This window comes from Sorex fumeus, unplaced genomic scaffold, assembly GCF_029834395.1.
Source record: "Sorex fumeus unplaced genomic scaffold, SorFum_2.1 ptg000045l, whole genome shotgun sequence".
In the NCBI taxonomy this organism is placed as follows: Eukaryota; Metazoa; Chordata; class Mammalia; order Eulipotyphla; family Soricidae; genus Sorex; species Sorex fumeus.
In genome coordinates, this window is record NW_026606102.1 from 18,240,568 (window position 1) to 18,261,840 (window position 21,273).

At 43.0% G+C, this 21,273-nt stretch overlaps 1 protein-coding gene across 1 annotated transcript in view; it reads left to right on the forward strand.

Moving 5' to 3' along the window:
- Positions 1–21,273, forward strand: part of AGBL4 (AGBL carboxypeptidase 4) — a 1,380,022-nt gene that overhangs the window by 1,260,258 nt on the left and 98,491 nt on the right. Inside the window, exon 9 of the mRNA XM_056122279.1 lies at positions 10,005–10,116. Within this exon, the coding sequence (XP_055978254.1) occupies positions 10,005–10,116 (112 nt within the window). The remainder of the gene's footprint in view (positions 1–10,004; positions 10,117–21,273) is intronic.

Genomic DNA, 21,273 nt, shown 5'->3' on the forward strand with positions numbered 1-21,273 from the left:
TGAGATACCATCTCACACCTCTGAGACTGGTCCACATTCAAAAGAACAAAAGCAACCAATGCTGGCGCGGATGTGGCGAGAAAGGGACACTCCTTCACTGCTGGTGGGAATGCTGACTGGTTCAGCCCTTTTAGAAAACAGTATGGACGATTCTCAAAAAATTAGAAATTGAGCTCCCATTTGACCCATCAATACCACTCCTGGGAATATATCTCAGAGAGGCAAAAATGTATAGCCGAAGTGACATCTGCACTTGTTTGTTCATTGCAGCACTCTTTACAATAGCCAGAAACTGGAAGAAACCTGAATGCCCAAGAACAGATGACTGGTTAAAGAAACTTTGGTACATCTACACAATGGAGTACTATGTAGCTGTTAGAAAAGATGAAGTTATGAAATTTACTTACAAGTGGTACAACATGGAAAGTATCATGCTAAGCGAAATGAGTCAGAAAGAGAGGGATAGACATAGAAAGATTGCATTCATCTGGGGGATATAAAGTAACAAAATATGAGATTAATACCCAAGAATAGCTGAGATCAGCACCAGGAGGATTACTCCATAGCTTAGAGGCCAGCCAGGCATTCTAGGGGAAAGGGCAGCTCAGATAGAGAAGGGAGCACCAAATAAAGCGTGTTGGGAGGATCCTCCCAGGATGGGAGATGCGTGCTGAAAGTAGACTATAGACTGAACATGATCGCCACTCAATGCCTCTTTTGCAGACCACAACACCCAAAAGGAGAGAGAGAACATAGGGGATTGCCCTGCCACAGAGTCAGGGCGGGATGGGGGGGATGGGGGTGGGAGGGATATTATCCATGATGGTGGAAAATGGGCACTGGTGGAGGGATGAGTATTTGATCATTGTATAATCGAAACCCAAGCACAAAAAATTGTAAATCTACAACTGTACCTCCTGGTGTTTCACTAATAATAAAGAAAATGGAAAAAAAAGAAAAAAAAAGGAGATGTTCATATAACAACCACTTTCTTCACTATCTATGATAGTATAGACTCAGTCAGGCACAGGAATACAAATGTGAATAAGACTTTCCTTGCTCTTGAGGCTCTCAGGGTTTACTAAGCACCAGACTCAACAGTGACTGGATCTTGTGCTGTAGACACTGATATGGCAGCATTGGAAGATATATGACCAGAGTAAGAACACCTGGTTTACCTAATAAGAGTAAATCAGCAAGCCTTCCTGGAGGAGATGATATTATTCAGGGTTATATCATTTCAATAGTGCAGCAATTACTGTCGTTGCCATTGTGATCACTGGATACCAGGTATTTCATATTTACTCTGTTCTAAAATTCTCCTGAGTCATTTTCAGACATTAGTTTATGTATGTGATCCAGAAGGTCAAGGTCGTTTTGATTATATGTCTGACACATTAGGAACTCAGGGTGTGTGTGTTGTGTGTGTGTGTGGTTTGTTTGTGGGGAGTAATTATTTTTACTTGCTTACTTATTATTTTTCAATTAAATCATTATGATATAGATCATTACAAAGATATTTATGATTAGTTTCAGTCATACAACGTTTCAACAACCATCCTTTCACCAGTGTAATTTCCCAGCACCAATGTCCCCAGGCTCCCTCACAAACCCCTACCCCCCAACCCCAGACTGACTTTATGGCAGGCATCTATTTTCTCTTTCTCTCTCTATTTATCTTTCTCTCTTATCTTAGGCATTATGGTTCGCAATACAGATGCTGGAAGATTATTATGTATATTATTTTACCTACTTTCAAGACTCAGTTCTTGTCCAGAGTGATCATTTTCAACTATTGTTGTCATACTGGACCCTCCTCTATCTTAACTACTCTGCCCACACATGCTTGTGGTAATTTCCAACCATTACAGTCTTTCTGGCCCCTGTTTACCCTGGCCTTGGATAACAGTCTCATACCATTTTTTATATTTGCTCGAGCGGGCCCAGTAACGTCTCCATTGGAGACTTTGTTGTTACTGTGTCTGGCATATCGAATACGTCACAGGGAGCTTGCCAGGCTCTGCCGTGCGGGTGAGATACTCTCGGTAGCTTTCCGGGCTCTCCAAGAGGGGCGGAGGAATCGAACTCCGGTTGGCCATGTTGACTGCATGCAAGGCAACACCCTACCGCTGTGCTATCGCTCCAGCCCCTTTTTTTTATACCACAAATAAATGCAGTCATTCTATATCTGTCCCCCTCCTTCTGATGCATTTCACTCAGCGTGATACTCTCCATACCCATCCATTTATAGCCAAATTTCATGACTTCATTTTTCCTAATGGCTGTGTAGTATTCCACTGTGTATATGTACCATAATTTCTTTATCCATTGTCTGTTCTCGAGCACTCAGGTTGTTTCCAGATTCTGGCTATTGTGAATAATGCTTCAGTGAACATAGAAGTGCAGATAGTGTTTTTCCTGTGCATTTTTGGATGCCCTCCCCTCCGGGTATATTCCCAGAATTGGTATTGCTGGTTCTCAAATGGGAACTCAATTTCTAGTTTTTTGAGGAATATCCATATTGTTTTTCAAAAAAGGCTGGACCAGTGAGAATTCCCAACAGCAATGAATTTGAGGTCCTTTTTCTCCGCATCCATGCCAGCACTGGCTGTTCTTGTTCATTTGGGTATGTGCCATTCTTTGTGGCATGAGATGAAATCTCATTGTTGTTTTGATTTGCACCTCCCTGTTGGTTAGCAACGTAGCACATTGTTTCATGTGCCTTTTAGCCATTTGAATTTCTTCTTTGAGGAAGTTTCTGTTCATTTCTCCTCCCCATTTTTTGATGAAGTTAAGTGTATTTTTTCTTGTAAAGTTCTACCAGTATCTTATAGATCCTTAATATTAATTAATATACCCCTTATCAGATTGATATTGAGTGAATAGTTTAACCTATTCCATGGACTGTCTTTATATCTTGGTCACTGTTTCTTTTGAAGCGCAGAAGCATCTTAGTTTAATGTAGTCTCATTTGTTAATCGTTGCTTCCACTCATTTGGTTAGTGGTGTTTCATCTTTGGAGATGCCTTTAGCTTCAATATCATGGAGAGTTTTGGCTATTTTTTCTTTCATGTACCTTGTGGATTCAGGTCTGATGTTGAGGTCTTTAATTCATTTGATCTGACTTTTGTGCATGGTGTTAGATAGAGGTCAGAGTTCAATTTTTTACATGTAGCTGTCCATTTTCCCAGCACCATTTGTTAAAGAGGCTTTCCTTGCTTCACTTCATATTTGTTGCTCCACTGTCAAATATTAAGTTATCATATATTTGAGGATCTGCACCAGAATATTCAACTCTATTACATTGGTCTGTGTTTCTGTCTTTATTCCAATATCATATTGTTTTAATTACTACTGCTTTGTAGTACAGCTTGAGATTGGGGAAGGTGATGCCCCCCACCCATCTTCTTTTTCCCAAGAACTCCTTTAGCTATTCGTGGAGATTTATTGTACCAATTGAATTTCAGGAGGGTTTGACCTAGACCTATTTTTTTTAAAAAATGTCATGAATATTCTTTTTTATTTTATTTTATTTTATTTTTTTATTTTTTGGGTCACACCTGCAGATTCTCAGGGGTTTCTCCTGGATTTGCACACATAAATCACTCCTGGTGGTGCCCAGGGGACCATATGGGATGCTGGGAATTGAACCCAGGTTGGCTGCGTGCAAGGCAAACACCCTACCTGCTGTGCTATTGCTCCAGCCCCTGGAAAATGTCATGAATATTCTTACAGGAACCTCATTGTATCTGTATAATGCTTTGGGGAGTGTTGCTATTTCAACAATGTCAATGGTCCCAATCCATTAGCAAGGGATGTGTTTTCATTTCCTTGTGTCCTCTTTTATTTCTTGAAGTAGAGTTTCGTAGTTTTCTTTGTATAGGTTCTTACCTCTTTAGTTAAGCTGATTCCGAGATACTTGATTTTCTGCAGTATGATTATGAACAGATTGTTCTTAAAATATCACTTTTCTCTCTTTCATTATTTTCATATAGACACGCCATTGACTTTTGGGTACTGATTTTGTAACGTGCCACTCTACTATACAAATCTATTGTTTCTAGGAGTTTTTTGGTGAAAACTTTAAGGTTCTCTAATTATAGTATCATGTCATCTGCAAATAGTGAGAGCTTGACTTCTTCCTTTCCTATCTGGATGCCCTTAGTATCTTTTCTTCCTTAGCCACTATGGCAAGTACTTCCAGTACTATATTGAACAGAAGTGGTGAGAGTAGGCAACATTGTCTTATCCCCGATCTTAGAGGAAAGACTTTTAGTTTTTCCCCATTGGGAATAATGCTTGCTGTAGGCTTGTAGTAGACAGCTTTGACTACATTGAGGAAGATTCCTTCGACTCCCATTTTGTTGAGAGTTTTTATCGTGTATGGGTGCTGGATCTTGTCAAAACCTTTCTCTGCATCTATTGATCACTGTCACTGTCACTGTCCTCCCGTTGTTCATCGATTTGCTCGAGCAGGCACCAGTAACATCTCCATTGTGAGATTTGTTAGTGTTTATGGCATATCAAATACACCATGGGTAGCTTGCCTGGCTCTGCTGTGCAGGCGGGATACTCTTGGTAGCTTGCCGGGCTCTCTGAGTGGGATGGAGGAATCGAACCCATGTTGGCCGCATGCAAGGATAATATAGTTTTTATTTTTCCTTTTATCGAGATGATCTATTATGTTGATTAACTTGCGAATGTTAAGCCATCCTTGCATTCCCAAAATGAGTCCTACTTGGTCATGGTGTATGGTCTTTTTGATAAGTTGTTGGATTCTATTTGCTAGTACTTTGTTGAGGATCTTTGCATATGTGTTCATGCAAAATATCAGCCCGTACTTTTCTTTTTTTGTAGTAACTCTCTGCTTTTGGTATCAAGGTGGTGTTTGCCTCATAGAAGCTGTTGGGGGAGTGTTTCTGTTTCTTCAATTTCCTGGGAAAACTTGAAAAGGACTGGCAGTAGGTCGTCTTTAAAGGTCTGGAAGAATTCACAAGTGAATCCATCTGGATCTGGGCTTTTGTTTTTGGGAAGACTTTTGATTACCATTTCAATTTACTCAATAGTGATAGGTCTGTTCAGATATTCCAAGTCTCCTTGGTCCAGTCTTAGGAGATTATAGTGCTCCAGGAATATAACCATTTCTTCTAGCTTATCTTGTTTTGTAGCATACAGACTCTTGAAGTAATCTCTGATGGTCTTTTGAATTTCCATGATTTCTGCTATAATGTCCCCTCTTTTGTTTCTGATTCAGTTTATTATTCGGTCTCTTTCTTTGTGAGTCTTGCTAGTGTTTCATTGATCTTGTTTATTTTTCAAAGAACCAGCTCTTAGTTTCATTAATCTTTTGGATTGTTTTTGGGTTTCCAGCTCATTGATTTCTGCTTTAATTTTTATTATTTCCTTCTTCCTGCCTGGTTTTTTGCTGGTCATTTTCTAAGATTTTAAGTTGTTATTTATGTGGGCTCTTTCTTCCTTTCTGATGAATGCTTGCAGAGCTATAAACTTTCCTCTTAACACTGCTTTTTCTGTGTGCCACAAGTTCTGGTAGCTCATGTCCTCATTCTTACTTGTTTCTAGGAATCTTTTGATTTCTTCTCTAACCCACTGGTAGTTTGGTAGTGAACTATTTAATTTCCACGTGTTTAATTTGATTATCCGTTTTCAGTTGTGATTCACTTCTACTTTCAGTGCATCGTGGTCTGAAAAGATAGCTGATAAAATGTCTATCTTCTTGATTTTATTGAGGTATGTTTTGTGGCCCAGCATGTGGTCTATCTCAGAGAATGTTCCACTGTGCACTGGAGAAGAATATGGATTTGGCTCTTTAGGGATGAAAAACCTTATAAATATCTACTATCCCATTGTCTTCCATTTCTTCCTTCAAGGCCAGTATTTCCTTGCTGAGTTTTAGTCTTGTTGATCTATCAAGGGATGGAAAAACAGTGTTGAAGTCGCCAACTACTATTGTATTGTTACCAATGGGCCTCCCTGAAGTCTACTAGCATTTTAAGTATTTTGCTGGCTCCTTAGTAAGTGCGTATATGTTTAGGGGTGTAATTTCTTCCTGATGTAATTTACCCCTTGATTATTAAAAAATGGCCTTCGCTGTTCCTTCTAACCTTTTTCAGCCTAAAATCTATGGTATTGGATACTAGTGTGGCCACCTCAGCCTTTTTAAAGGAGTTGTTTGTTTGAAGAGTTGTTTTCTAGCCTTTGACTTTGAGTCTGTATTTACTATGACTTCAAATGTGTTTCTTGTAGGCAGCAGAATGTTGGATTCAGTTTTTTAATCCATTGTGTCACTCTGTGTCTCCTAATTGGTTCATTTAGACCATTGACATTGAGAGAGATTATTGTCATAAGGTTTTGTGCCATCTTTTTATAGAAGCTTGTTGGTTTGTGGGGTTTGTCTTGTGTTACAGTAGCCCTTTCAGTACTTCTTTTAAAGTTGGTTTTGAGTCTATGGAGTTCCTGAGCTATTGTTTATCCATGAAGTTGTGTATTGTTCATTCAAATCTTAATGAGAGTCCAGCCACATAAAGTATTCTTAGTGAGTCATTCATTTAATTGAGTTTTTTCACTATATCCCACCACTGTCTTCAGGCACTGAAGGTTTCATCTGATAAATCTGCTGTAAATCGAAGGATTTCTCCTTTGTTGTGGGGGGTATGTTTATTTTTAAGTTAACATAATTGGGAATGGGTACAGCTCAAACTTAACCCTAACTATAAACCAAAAAACTAATTATGACTCCACAACTCCTGGTCTTCACATCAGCTCATTGCTCTATGTAATTTCATGACGCAAACTGGAGACTAATGGAGCAAGATACTGGAAAAAAATTCAGCTAAAAAGAAGGAAGAATCTCCTAGCAGAGCTATGAGAGAATCTGCCGGTGGCCATTGAGGGATCATCAGGCAAGGTTGGCTGAGGGCATCATTTTTAGAGACAGAGAGGAGGTGGGCCAGCTAACCAGTTCTAAGGATCTTGTCATATATGATTAAGTCCACGATCACTATTAATGCTCCTTTCAAAGTTCCAATATTCAGTGGGGACGGAAGATCTCTGTGGGTGCAGTATCTAGACTAATGGTTCCATGTGTTTAGTGTGAAGTCATTAGGAAGTAGATAGTATAGTAACCTGCTGCAATTTTCTACAAATGAGCCCACAGAGTCAGATGATTAGGGAGGCTTTCAGTTAAAGGAAAGGATTCAACCCAATCATGTAAACAAAATGGGAATTTATCGGAAAAGGCTAACAGAATGAACCAGAGCCAGAGGGTCAGGCACAAAACAATGAGCAGAGTGACCCTGTAGGGCATAAAGTGGAATGTTGGCAGGAATAACCTGCCTCTGTTCATAACAGCACAACCAGACCTGCATTTTGTTTCCTCTCATCCAAGGTTAATTCCTGGGTCAGAGTGTTCTGGGTTCCTTGCTACAGTGCTGGCTGCCAGGTCCAAAAGAGAGAGAGATGTAGACCAGATGTCTTCTGTGGTGGGAGAAAAGGCACAGTCACAGTCCTGTCAATTTGTAGTGCAGGATGAAAAAACTCCCACTGTATCCTATTTAATTGCAGTGATATGAGCACAGATATGCCTGGTTCTCAGACTGGAGGAAAAGATATACTGAGCTCATCCCTGACCACTGCTGTCCACCATCTACTCTAGCTTCACAGGAACTACAAACTTATTAGCCTTTGTCAATGTATGCATATGGAGGCAGCATTAAAAAATCATAAAGTACACTAAAACATGAGCATAACATTTTATTTTATTCTGTATTTTTTGTCTATTTTTCTCTTTTCTTCTTGCAATTTGTATTAGCTAAGTTTATTATAATCATTATTTTATTTAATCCTTCCAATATTGTTATGGATTATAAATAGTTCAAGCCTGTGAACACATTCTCTTTATCTTGTTAAACTACCTTTTTTTGAGGCCAAGCAACATCTGTTATCAATTACTATAGAGGAACTCAGCAGAACCTACCTTGGAGCTTGGTAAATGGAAGGTTCCCAGTAATATCTGTATGAGGGATGGAAAAATAGCTCAATGGGCTGAGCACATATTTTGTATGTGGGTGGCCCAGGTTCAGTTCCTAGTACCACATATGCCTCTCCCTGCCCCATTCCATGCACCACCAGAAACAACTCCTGAGTACAGACCCAGGAGCATAGTTGAGTATACTTCGGAACAAACAAACAAAAAACAAATCACAAAACAAAGTGAAAACATAAATGAACTGCCAGTGAATGGTGTCACCCTATCCAAGGGTTTGTTTTCTGTGTTGTCAGTGATTTGTGGTCAACCCTGGCCTAAAAATATGACATACAATACTATAGTTTGAAAGAATATAGATTCACATTGATTTTGCTATTATAGTGCACTGTTATAATTTTTCTATCCCATTCATCATTGTTGTTAATCTCTTAATGTGCCAAATTTTAAATTAAACTATCTTAGCTATGTAGTTACAGGAAAAAATAAAATACATGTAGGAGTCAGAACTATCTAAAATTTCATGCATCCGCTGTGGGATGAATCCCCTGTAGATTAGGGGTGAGGTACTTACTGGAGGGGATGTTCATTCAACTGTGATTCAGTTGCCCAAGTATTTTAGGGAATGAGTCAGAAACTCTGAACCCCATACCCCTCCCCGCAAAATTGCTTGGGGTAACTGCTCCCAACGCTAATAGTGATTGATGCTGGAGTGGCAGAAAGGCAGTATTATTTTTTTCTTTTAGCTTTTTTTTTTATAACAAAATCATTGAATGAGGGGCTGGAGAGATAGTACAGTGAGCAGGTTGTTTTGCATGTGGCAGAACTGGGTTCAGTCCTTGGCATTCCATATGTATGTGTGTATAGGTGATATAGATATATAGATATAGATAGATATGCATGTACACATATATTCATACATATATATATATATAGAGAGAGAGAGAGAGAGAGGAAATGACTTTGGCATAGGGTATTTAGGGATAGTACATTTTGAAAATAGAGCAGCACTGCAAACAACTAAATACACCAGAGTGGGGAAACAACTAATGAATTATGGGGAGTCACATAATGGGAAAGTACATCATATGGCAACATTATTAAAGTGGTCGTTACAAGGACTTCATTCAAGATAGAGGCTCTGGGGGTATTGGTGGTGGGGTATATGCACTGGTGGAGGGATGGGTGTTTGATCATTGTGTGATTGTAACTCAAACATATATCTCACAGTGATTCAGTAATAATAATAATAAAAAGACAAAGGCTCATGTGAAAAAAGAGACACATCTTGTTAAACACTGCTCAGGGACCTCAGGATCTCATAGGGGTTATTGCTTGTTGTAAGGATTTGAACTTTTCCTCTGAATTTTACTGGGAACAAATTGAGCAAAGAATTGGTTCTTTGCTTTTACTTAGGTTTTAAGAGGGTCACCTTGACAGTTGTGTGGAAACAGGGACAGGGAGTTGGGAAGGGAGTGAGATAGGAGGAGAGAAGGGTAAGGATTATATAAAGTGAGAGATTATTGCAATACTTTAGACCTTCACCAAAGCTCAAGGTGAAATCAGTGGAGCTGGGGGAACAAAGTGGTGGTTTCTAAATATATTCTGAATTGGAGACAATGAATTAGTTGTGTCGATAAGACAGAGATGAGTAATGGGGTGACCAGAGGTTTGGGTCTGAACATTTCTATCTACTGCACTGTAGAGGGGATGTGTATATATCCATGGATCTCAGAACATGGCACTGAGGTGAAACCCCCCACAGAAATATCTTCACCTCACTATGACCCTTTTCTCTTGTAAAGTAGGAATTATAATAGTATGGGCTTCACTGGGTTTTGAAAGCATTAAGTGAATTAATGCATGTTACATGCTCAGAACTGTCTCTGGAAAAAAACCGAAATGCTAGGAAAATTACATAATAACTGTTCCTTTTCTAACTTTATATTGTCAATGAGAATCTTATCTCTCTTCGTTCACTCTGACTTTCCCTATTACTTAGGTGCTCTCTGATGGGTTTTGACCTGAACCGTCACTGGCTGGATCCCTCTCCATGGGCCCACCCTACACTGCATGGGGTGAAACAGCTCATTGTCCAGATGTACAACGATCCGGTGAGTCATCCTCAGCAGCTGCTGGTCTTATGGTTTGAACTGGAAAATAATATGCTGTGTTGGTAAAGTTCACTAACCTGCAAATTAGGAATCCAGCTTCAAAACCTATGATCTTGTTTCTGAATTTATTTGACCCAAGTATTTTCTCCAGTCTCACCTTTCACTAATATTGGACTCAGCTTTAGGGATCTCTTGAGATAGAGATGCTCCGGAGTTTTGAAGGATGGTTTATAGTGAGGCTTGAAGGAAATTAGAAGATAGGGAACAACTGGGACTTGATTCTCCTGGAGATGGAGAGCCAATGGAAGGCTTGAAGCAGCAAAGTGACAAGATCAGGTGTGCATTTCAGAAGGTTCCCTCTGGGAAGAGGATGGATTTAAAATATGGCAATCTGTAACCAGGAGTGCCCACTATGCTGTGGAGAGCATTGGAAGTGCAGGAGGTGGAGTTGTCGCAGGGGAGACAGGAGTTAGCAGGTGACAATGAGAGAACAGGGGGAGTGCACAGCCCTTGAGGTTTGGTTGGGCAGGTGAAAGAAGATGGTAACCTTCCTGAAAGGGGACCTAGGAAGCACAGGAAGTGTGGGTAGGCCTTAGGCATATTGCTTTTTCAATTGGTAGGAAAGATATGCTCTAGGATTGTACCAGAATTAGCCCTTTGGAGAGAGAATGGCGGTATTTTCTTCAAAGGCTGCCATACTGGCCTGGTGCTCTATAAACCCTTCTCCTCTCTCAGGGGTGTTGGAATGGAAATGATCTCGACAAAGGAGGATTGAACCTAGGGGCCTGACTGCACTAGATCTCAGATATGAAGTGTTTCATGGCCCACTCCAAAGACAGCCCCCAGTGGACAGCATGGCCTTTGTTTTCCAGTGGTGATTGATCATCCCTCTGGGCAGGCTCTGGCTGATTCATCTCAGTCCCTGGAACCCAGCAGGGACCGACTCTGGGCAGACAAGACACTCAGCATGAACACTGAGCATGCGATGAAGCTAGTCGCATCTGAGGTGTGACTTTTTATAACATTCTTCTAATAAAAAGACACAAATGAATCACAGACCCTCTCCCCCTCAGAGTGTCCTTGAACTCTTCTTCCAACATTTACTTAAGGCTCGGGTTTGTGGCTTCACATCACACCATGAACCACACAACTAGCTGCTCACACACAAGAGCACACACTAGGTCTTCCTCTCACACCTGCACCCAACTGTAATCTGAAAACACAAAGCTCATATATGTATGCGCTTCTTAGGTCCATCAATCTGCATCTCAGTGTGAATCTGATTTGTTAGGCAAAGCTTGAGAACAGTTGGATCAAGTAAAATTTTAAAAGGAAGTTTTGGTTTAAAACACCCCATTAATGGGGGTATGGTGCCGCCAGCAGGTCAATCTGTACCTGTAAGGTGAGTGCATCAGCAGCCTGATGATGCCTTCAGACTTCCAGATACCCCAAAATTGCTGCTGTGTCTTTGGCCAGACCCCAAAAACTTGGGGCAAAGTTTACCAAGAAAGTAAACAGCCAAAAGTTAGGTATGTGGGAGACATACCCACAAACCACCTCCCGCTCAGCTATATAATTGGAGGCATGGCCTCTCTGGTTCCTGACTGAACTGCTTAATGGCCATGATCCCAGAGACTCAGAAACAAATATTGAAACCCAATGACTTTTGGCAGAAATGTGTTCAGTCCTTGCAGTAGGTTACCGGTGCTGGGCCACCCCAGGTGGGAATAGGTTTTGTGCCTTTGCTGTTCCCCCTGGCGGTCCAGTGGCCACCATCCTCCAGAGGCCGCTGGACAATCAGGTTTGGGCCTGCAGTGACAAGACCCATGGGACCTCCTGGAATGTGGGTGGATCCAGCCCTTTCCTCCCCACCCCAATAAGAGCCTGAGTCGCCTCCCATGAACAGTCTCTCTGGCTCCTGATCAAGCTGCTTAACGGCCATCATCCCAGAGACTCAGAAACAAATCTAGGAATCCAGTGGCTTTTGGCAGAAATGAATCCAGACCCGCAGTAGGTTACTGTTACCAAGCCACCAAGGGGGGGAAGAGTGCTGTCCCTCCACCTGCTCCCCCTAGGCGGCTCGGTGGCTGCCATCCTCCAGAGGCCATTGGACAGTCAGGTTTGGGCCCTCAGTGACAAGACAAGTGGGGCCTCATGGGATGGGGGTGGAGCCAGCCCTTTCCTCCCCACCCCAACAAGACCCCAAGTTGTCAACCACGAACAGCTTCTCTGGCTCCTGATCAAGCTGCTTAACGGCCATGATCCCAGAGACTCAGAAGCAGAAGCAAATCTGAACGCAATGGCTTTTGGCAGAAATACATCCAGACCCCACAGTAGGTTACTGACGCCCGGCCAATCCAGGGGGGAAAGAGTGTTGTCCCTCAGCCTACTCCCCCTAGGCGGCTCGGTGGCTGCCATCTTCTAGAGGCCATTGGGAAGTCAGATTTGGGCCCTCAGTGACAAGACATGTGGGCCTCAGAGGATGGGGGTGAAGCTGGCCCTTTCCTCCCCGTCCCAACGAGACCCCGAGTCGCTGGCCATGAATGGCCTCTCTGAGTCCTGATCAGGCTGCTTAATGGCCATGGTCCCAGAGCCTCAGGAACAAATCTCGGAACCCAGCAGGTTTTGGCAGAAATCCCTCCAGATTTTTTTTTCTTTTTATTAGTGAAACACCATGAGGTACAGTTGTAGATTTACAATTTTTTGTGCTTGGGTTTCGATTATACAATGACCAAATACCCATCCCTCCATCAGTGCCCATTTTCCACCACCATGGATAATATCCCTCCCACCCCCACCCCCATCCCACCCTGCCTCTGTGGCAGGGCATTCCCTCTTGTTCTCTCTCTCCTTTTGGGTGTTGTGGTCTGCAAAAGAGGCATTGAGTGGCAAACATGTTCAGTCCATAGTCTACTTTCAACATGCATCTCCCCTCCTGGGAGGATCCTCCAAACACCCTTTATTTGGTGCTCCCTTCTCTATCTGAGCTGCCCTTTCCCCTAGAATGCCCGGCTGGCCTCTAAGCTATGGAGTAATCCTCCTGGTACTGATCTCAGCTATTCTTACCCTCCAGATTTAATTGTTAAAATTTCGGAATTTCAAAATCACGCAGCCACGCAATACCATGTGTTATTCATAACCAGCAATAGAAAACAAATTGTCTACTGTTGCCTTTTCAGCAGATCTTTTCACTCTTTTCAGAGTGTTGTAGTAAAATCCCAAATAATAATGGTGGTCTGGTGTCAAAATATTGAATGTAATCAAAGTAGAGAGAGAGAGAGAGAGTAATGTGGAAATCATCTGCCCTACAGGTAGGGGGAGGTGGGGGATGGGGGTACACTGGGGTTTTGGTGGTGGAGAATGGGCACTGGTGAAGGTACGGGTATTTCATTGTAGGACCGAGATGTAGACGCAAAAGCTTTGTAACTGCTCTCACAGTGATTCAATAAATAAAATTATAAAAAATGAAAAAAATAAGGTGGAGTTCGTGCCCAATTCAATCAGCTAATCAGTGGTTGAATAAATAGCAGTACTCCTACATAATGATAAATAAATAAATAAAAATAATAAAACACCCCCTTAATTGAATGCAACACACATTTCTCAGTGTAACCATGTGCAAAAACCCTGGGTTACCTCTGGGTTTATAGAGATTAATGGGGGCAAAGTCTTAGGCCAGAAGGACTTGAGATCAAACAGTCACAAGGTCAGATCTTTGTGAACCATTTAAATTCAAGGCAAGGGCCTGGAGTGATAGCACAGCAGATAGGGCATTTGCACACAGCCCAACTCGGGTTTGATTCCCAGCATCCCATATGCGTCCCCCCCCCACCCCCAGCACGGCCAGGAGTAATCCCTGAGTGTATGAACCAGGAGTAACCCCTGTGCATCGCTGGGTCTGACCCAAAAAGCAAATAAATAAATAAATAAGTTCAAGGCAGTCTGGAATATGTGCTTTTAAAAGCACAAAACAAAAAAAAAAAGTAAGGTGGAGTTCATGCACAATTCAATCAGCTAATCAGTGGCTGAATAAATAGCAGTATTCCTACATAAAAAATAAATAAATAAATAAATAAATAAATAAATAAAAGCACAAAACAGCTCTTCCTGTTTGTCCCCAATGCTGTGCCAGTCTTCTTCCCCGCCCAGGTCAGTTAACCTGCCAGTATTCGAACCCGGGAATTGGCTTTCTTCACGCAAGCACCCCAGGCGTCTTTTAGGACCCTGGGACCACAGCATTCCTGAGCCTCTTCCTCTTGGTCCCCAACACTGTGCCAGTCTTCAAACCCTCTCAGGTCAGTTAACCCGCCTGTATTCGAACCTGGGACTTGGCTTTCTCTGCACAAGCAGCCCAGGCATCCTCTAGGACCCTGGAACAACACCATCCTTGAGCCTCTTCCTGTTTGTCCCCAACGCTGTGCCGGTCTTCTTCCCCTCCCAGTTTTCTTCCCCTCCCAGGTCAGTTAACCTGCCAGTATTTGAACCCCTGACTTAGTTTTCTCAGTGCAAGCACCACAGGCGTCCTCTAGGCCGCTGGGACAAAAGCAACCCTGAGCCTCTTCCTCTTCGTCCCCAACGCCCTGCCGGTCTTCTTCCCCTCCCAGCTAGTAATCCCCCACACACCAGGTGCCCCTTGGGGGCAAGGCCTCTTTAGAAATGGGCGTGGCTCTGCAGAAGTGGACGTGGCCTAATTTCAGGTGGGCCAATGCTCACTCGGCCGCCGTTAGTTTACTCATACCAAGAAATCTAGTGAAACATCTCAGTTCCCATACCCACACAAGAACATGAAGAAACATCCCCATCACGTGGGGACAAAGATGAAAAGAGTCCAGAAGCCCCAGTAGATGCTACTCACCTAAAGGACCTCTCTGAGATAGAATTCAGATATGAAGTCATGAAGATGTTCAATGAATTCGATGAAACAGTCAGACAGATATCCAGTAACATGACAGAAAAAAATCAACAAATTACGGGAAGAAATGAGAGCAGAAATGTCACGAATAAAAGACTCCCTAGACGAAATAAAAAACTCAGTCTGTGCCCTCAACAGTAGAATGACCACAGCTGAGGACAGAATCAGTGAGCTGGAAGATCAGCTGCCAACAGACAACAACAAACAATAGCAAGAGACCTCAAAATAGCTCTAGAGCGAATCAGAGTCCTAGGAGATGATTCCAAGAGGAACAACATTAGAATCACTGGAGTACCAGAAGCTCAAGGAAACAATACCAATGAAAAAGCCACGGTTAAACAAATAATTGCTGAAAAATTCCCAGAGCTCCACAATGCAGCCTTTCAGATTCAAGGAGCCCGAAGGGTGCCAGCTAAAAGAGACCCTAACAAAAACACTCCAAGACATATCATAGTTAGAAGGATCAATGCCACTGATAGAGACACAATACTGCAAGCAGCAAGGGCAAAGAGGAAAATCACATACAAAGGAACACCCCTTAGATTCACAGTAGAGCTATCAGAGGAAACCCTCCAAGCCCGAAGGCAATGATGAGCTATAGTGAAAAAACTCACAGAAATGAATGCTTCACCAAGAATACTCTATCCGGCTAAACTCTCACTCAAAATCGAAGGAATGGTACACTATTTTCTAGATAAACAGCAGTTCAGGAACTTCATAGACTCAAAACCAAACCTAAAACAAGAGCTAAAAAGGCTACTAAAGACAAGACAAACCCTACAAGCACAACGCATCCTTACAGAAAGATGACACAGAACCCCATAACAATAATCTCTCTCAACGTCTACAGTCTAAATTCACCAATTAAGAGACACAGAGTGGCAAAATGGATCCAGAGACAGAACCCAACATTCTGCTGCCTACAAGAAACTCATCTGAACAGTCAGAGCAAACAGAGACTCAAAGTTAAAGGATGGAAAATAATCCTGCAAGCAAACAGCTCTCTCAAAAGTCCTGGGGTGGCCATACTAGTATCCGACAACATCAATTTCAGGTTGAAAAAGATTAGAAGCAACAGCGAAGGCTATTTTCTATTCATCAAGGGATACATACAACAGGAAGAAATCACACTCTTAAATGTATACGCACCTAATGAGGGAACAGCTAAATATTTGAAATAACTGCTAACGGATTTTAAAAGGACATTGCTAGCAACACAATAGTAGCCGGAGGCTTCAACATCGCCTTATCACCTCTGGATAGATCAACAAGAACAAAACTCAGCAAGGAAACATTGGCTTTGAAAGAAGAAATAGAAGAGAGAGGGCTTATAGACCTATAGAGGGCGTTACACCCCCATTCTTCTCCAGTGCACAAGGAACATTTTCCAAAATAGACCATGTGCTACGACACAAAATACACCTCAATAGAATCAGGAAGATAGAAATAGTATCAACAATCTTTTCAGACCACGATGCATTGAGAATAGAAGTGAATCACACAGAGACACGGAGAACCAAATCAAACACCTGGAAATTAAACAACTCAATGTTGAACAACTAGTGGGTCAGGAAGGAAGTCAAGGATAAAATCAAAAGATACCTGGAAACAAATGAGAATGAAGAAACGAGCTACCAGAACCTATGTGATATAACGAAAGCCGTGTTAAGGGGAAAATTTATAGTTCTGCAAGCATTTCTAAGAAAGGAAGAAAGGGCACACATAAACAACTTGACTTCACAGCTCAAGATCTTAGAAAAGAATCAACAAAAGGAGCCCAAATCAGGCAGAAGGAAAGAGATCATAAAACTTAGAGCAGAAATAAACGACACGGAAACCAAATAATCAATTCAAAAGATCAATGAAACTGAGAGCTGGTTCTTCGAGAAAATGAATAAGATAGATAAACCACTAGCAACATTCACAAAGAAAGAGAGACAGAGAACCGTAATAAACCGAACAAGAAATGAGAAGCGGGATATCACAACAGAAACCAAAGAAATTCAAAAGATCATCAGAGACTACTTTGAAAGTTTGTATGCCATGAAACAAGAGAATCTAGAAGAAATGGATAAATTCCTGAATTCTTATAATCTCCTAAGGCTGAATCAAGAAGATCTAGAGTACCCGAATAGACCTATTAACATCAAGGAAATTGAAACTGTAATCAAAAGTCTTCCCAAAAACAAAAGCCCAGGTCCAGATGGATTCACTAGCAAATTTTTCCAAACATCTAAAGAGGACTCATTGTCAGTTCTTCTCAAGATTTTCCAGGAAATTGAAGAAACAAACTCTCCCAAACAGTTTTTATGAAGCCCATATCTCTCTAATACCAAAAGGAAACCAAAACACCGCAAAACAAGGAAAACTACAGGCCAATATCCCTGATGAACATGGATGCAAAGATTCTCAACAAAATACTAGCAAATAAAATTCAACTTAAATCACTTAAATCACTTAAATCACTTAACTTCCCGTTAGTCGTCGATTTGCTCGAGCGGGCACCAGTAACGTCTCCATTTGTCCCTGTCGCGTGCTAGTGTAACCCAATGGCATCTGTTCGCTCCGGGAACATGAAGGGCCTCAAACCGATCGTTCATGATCTTGACGAAGAAGTCTGACCATCTGGTAGGTGGGCGGCCACGAGGTCTTTTGACATCCCGTGGAGTCCAGTCGGTAACAGCTCTAGTCCAGCGGTCGTCTTTAAATCTCATTACGTGACCAGCCCATCTGATTTTCGACACCTTGGCAAATGAGACAGCGTTCCTGATTCTTGATCGTCAATGGATGTCAGAACTCCGGATTCGTTCTCTCATTTGAGTGAAACGTGATATTCCAAGCATAGCTCTTTCTATTCTTCTTTGGGAGACCTGAATAGCGTTCTCATCTTGTTTGCGTAGGTCCCAGGTCTCTGAGGCATATGTTAATGCAGGAAGAACAGTGGAATCAAAGAGATGTGCCCGGAGCCGGAGGTTCTTCGTCCTCTTAGCTATTTCTTCGATGTTCTTGAAGGCGTTCCAAGCCGCTCTCTTCCTCCTGCGCAGCTTGGGTGCCAGGTCATTTGTCATGTTGACTTCTCGACCTAGGTACACATAGCTGTTGCATTCGGAGATGGTCGTTCCGTTGAGAGCGAATGGGGCGTCAGGAACGAGGCTGTTTCTCATAAACATTGTCTTCGTAAGATTCAGCTGTAGTCCTACCTTTCCACACTCACGGTCAAAGTCGGCCAGCATTTGTGCCGCTTGGCTGATGTTTGGTGTTATTAAAACAATGTCATCAGCAAAGCAGAGGTGGTGTAGTTGCCGACCATCTATCTTCACTCCCATTCCTTCCCATTCCAGTCGTCACATGATGTTCTCGAGGGTGGCACTGAAGAGTTTCGGTGAAATGGTATCACCCTGCCGCACCCCTCTCTTGACATCAACGATCACTTCTTTGTAGAATGGTGAGATCCTGGTAGTGAATCCGCAATACAGCTCACGGAGGATCCTGATGTATTGGGCTTGAATGCCCTGATTGGCTAGGGCTTCAATGACCGCTTCTGTCTCAACAGAATCAAAGGCCTTCTTTAAATCGATGAACGTTAAACAGAGTGGCATCTTGAACTCCCGAGAAACCTCAATGAGCTTGGTTATTGTGTGGATATGGTCGATGGTGCTGAATCCTTTTCGGAACCCTGCTTGCTCGCATGGTTGTCCTTCATCTAGTGTTCTGCCAATCCTATTTAGGATGACTCGAGTGAACAACTTGTAGATGACAGACAATAGGCAGATCAGGCGATAGTTGCCAATGTCATGGACGTCTCCCTTCTTGAACAGTAGTACGGTCCTGCTGGTTTTCTATTGGGACGGAACCTTGCATTCAGACAGGTAGCGAGTGAAGAGCCGAGCCAGTGTATTGATGAGTACTGACGGCAGGTTTTTCAGGTGTTCAGGTCTGACCTTGTCTGGGCCGGGTGCTGTTTGTTTCTTTACCGACGAAATGGTGTGTCAGATTTCAGAAGGGAGAACGTTGGGAACGACATATCCATCCTGTGGAATTTGGTATGTCGGCAAGTGGACATGGCTATCGAAGAGATTTGAGTAGAAGTCATGGATAATCTTCTCCATTGCCGTTCTGGAGGATGTGATGGATCCATCAGGACGTCGGAGGGCAGTCATCTTGGTCTTATAGTTGGCGAAGGACAGGCGGGCGTTACGAATACTTTTCCCGGCTTCTGCCGCATCTACCAGTACTTCTGCTCTTCTCTCTTTGAGGTCTTCCTTGATCGCATCTCTGCACTGCTTTGCGAGCTCGGACGTTAGCTTGCGGTTGCCTGAGGCATGCGCCAAACCACGCTGGCGAATTAGCTCAAGAGTTTTTGAAGATAGGCGATTTTTTGTGGCTATCTCTCTCTTGGCGTTCCTCACACATTCATGTAGGTGCTGAACCAGTCGATCGTATTCCTTGTCAATGTTGTCAACAATGGCATCTTCCCATGTTGCCGCAATAGTACCAAAGAGTTCCCAGTTGGTGGTCATTCTGGGAGTTCTCTTTTTGAACTTTGCAGCCCTTTATCCCCGCTCTGTGAAGTAGAATTTTGCACGAAGGAGACGGTGGTCCGATCCCGTTCGAAATTTTGGGACAACAGCGACATCAGTCAGGCAAAACCATCAATTGAATATGATGTGGTCTATTTCGTTGTGGAATCATCCACCGGGAGACTCCCATGTCCATCGTTTAGATTCTGCCTTCTGGAACTGTGAGTTACCATGAATGGTCTTGGTCGACATGATGAACTCAGACAGTCTCTCACCCTGTTCGTTCCATTCTAGGCCATGGGTCCCGATGTGAAGTTCTTCAGCTGATCTTCTCGGTCCTATCTTGGCATTAAAATCACCCACAATGATCTTATAGAAGGTGTGGTCTTCTTTATAGAACTTCTCTAACTCCATGTAGAACTTCTCGATTTCTCTTTCATCATAATGAGATGTTGGTGCGTAGACAACGAAGATAGAAACTGCAGGCAGTGAGCCACATTTATTCAAATGTAAACGTCCGATTCGGGTTGTTAGGCATTCGAATGAATGAATGCTCTTGGCCAAGTTTGTGTTGACAAGGACACTGATGCCTCCAACACCTCTTTTATCGCATGTTCCGAGGAACAATTCTTCTCCAGTGTCGAAAACGGCATGGTGAGATTCGTGCCTTCTTGTCTCGGTCAGACTAATGATGTCATACTTGATCATTCGCGCTTGTACCATCAGGTCCTCGATGGATGCATCTGATGCTAGCGTATGTGCATTGAAAGTACAGATGATCATTTTTGTCTTCCTTCATTGTGGCAACCTAGGTCGGCCTTGAGATTTTGTCGGCCTCTCCTTTCTCATCCTTCTCAATGCTGCCATGTCGGTGAAGCCTTCAGGGTCAGGTGAATGAGACCAGTTGTAGTTACTGGTTTTGGCATATCGAATACACAACGGATAGCTTGCCAGGCTCTTCCATGCGGGCAGAATACTTTCGGTAGCTTGCCAGTCTTTCCGAGAGGGATAGAGGCTTTTGGGGCGACCTCTAATCACCCTTGTAGGTGTTACCATATTTGAACCCTATCAAATACGGTATGACAATTCCGGAAGGTGGGTATTTGGTGTCTTATGATGTGTCGCGCAGCCACTTTGCAGCTGCGCAGGCCCGGAAAGCGTCCTGGAGTGTGGCGACGGCTGGGTAGTGGAAGTAGTGTCGATAGTGGAAGTCTGCCAGTGGGGTATTTATCTGGGTAGGATGGGTCTCCTGTGCGCAATTCGATCCCTGGGTGGTTGATGGAAGCAGACAGGGCAGGGGAGGGTGGGGCTCCTGATTAGAATCCCTTTGTCAGAGCTTCTCTGCTTGCTCCCACCAACCACAGGTGACAAAGGGATTCTAATCAGGAGTCCCACCCTACCCTGCCCTGTCTGCTTCCATCAACCACCCAGGGATCGAATTGCACACAGGAGACCCACCCTACCCAGATAAATACCCCACTGGCAGACTTCCACTATCGACACTACTTCCACTACCCAGCCGTCGCCACACTCCAGGACGCTTTCCTGACCCGCGCGGCAGCTCCGGCCGAAACTCACGCACGACTGAAGACCCACAGAACAAGATAAGCGGAACTCTCTGAGACCTTGGACTCCAGGTTTGGTGGACCCAGGGACAGAGCTTCTCTGCTTGCTCCCACCAACCACAGAATTCAACAACTCATCAAAAAGATCATATACCATGAC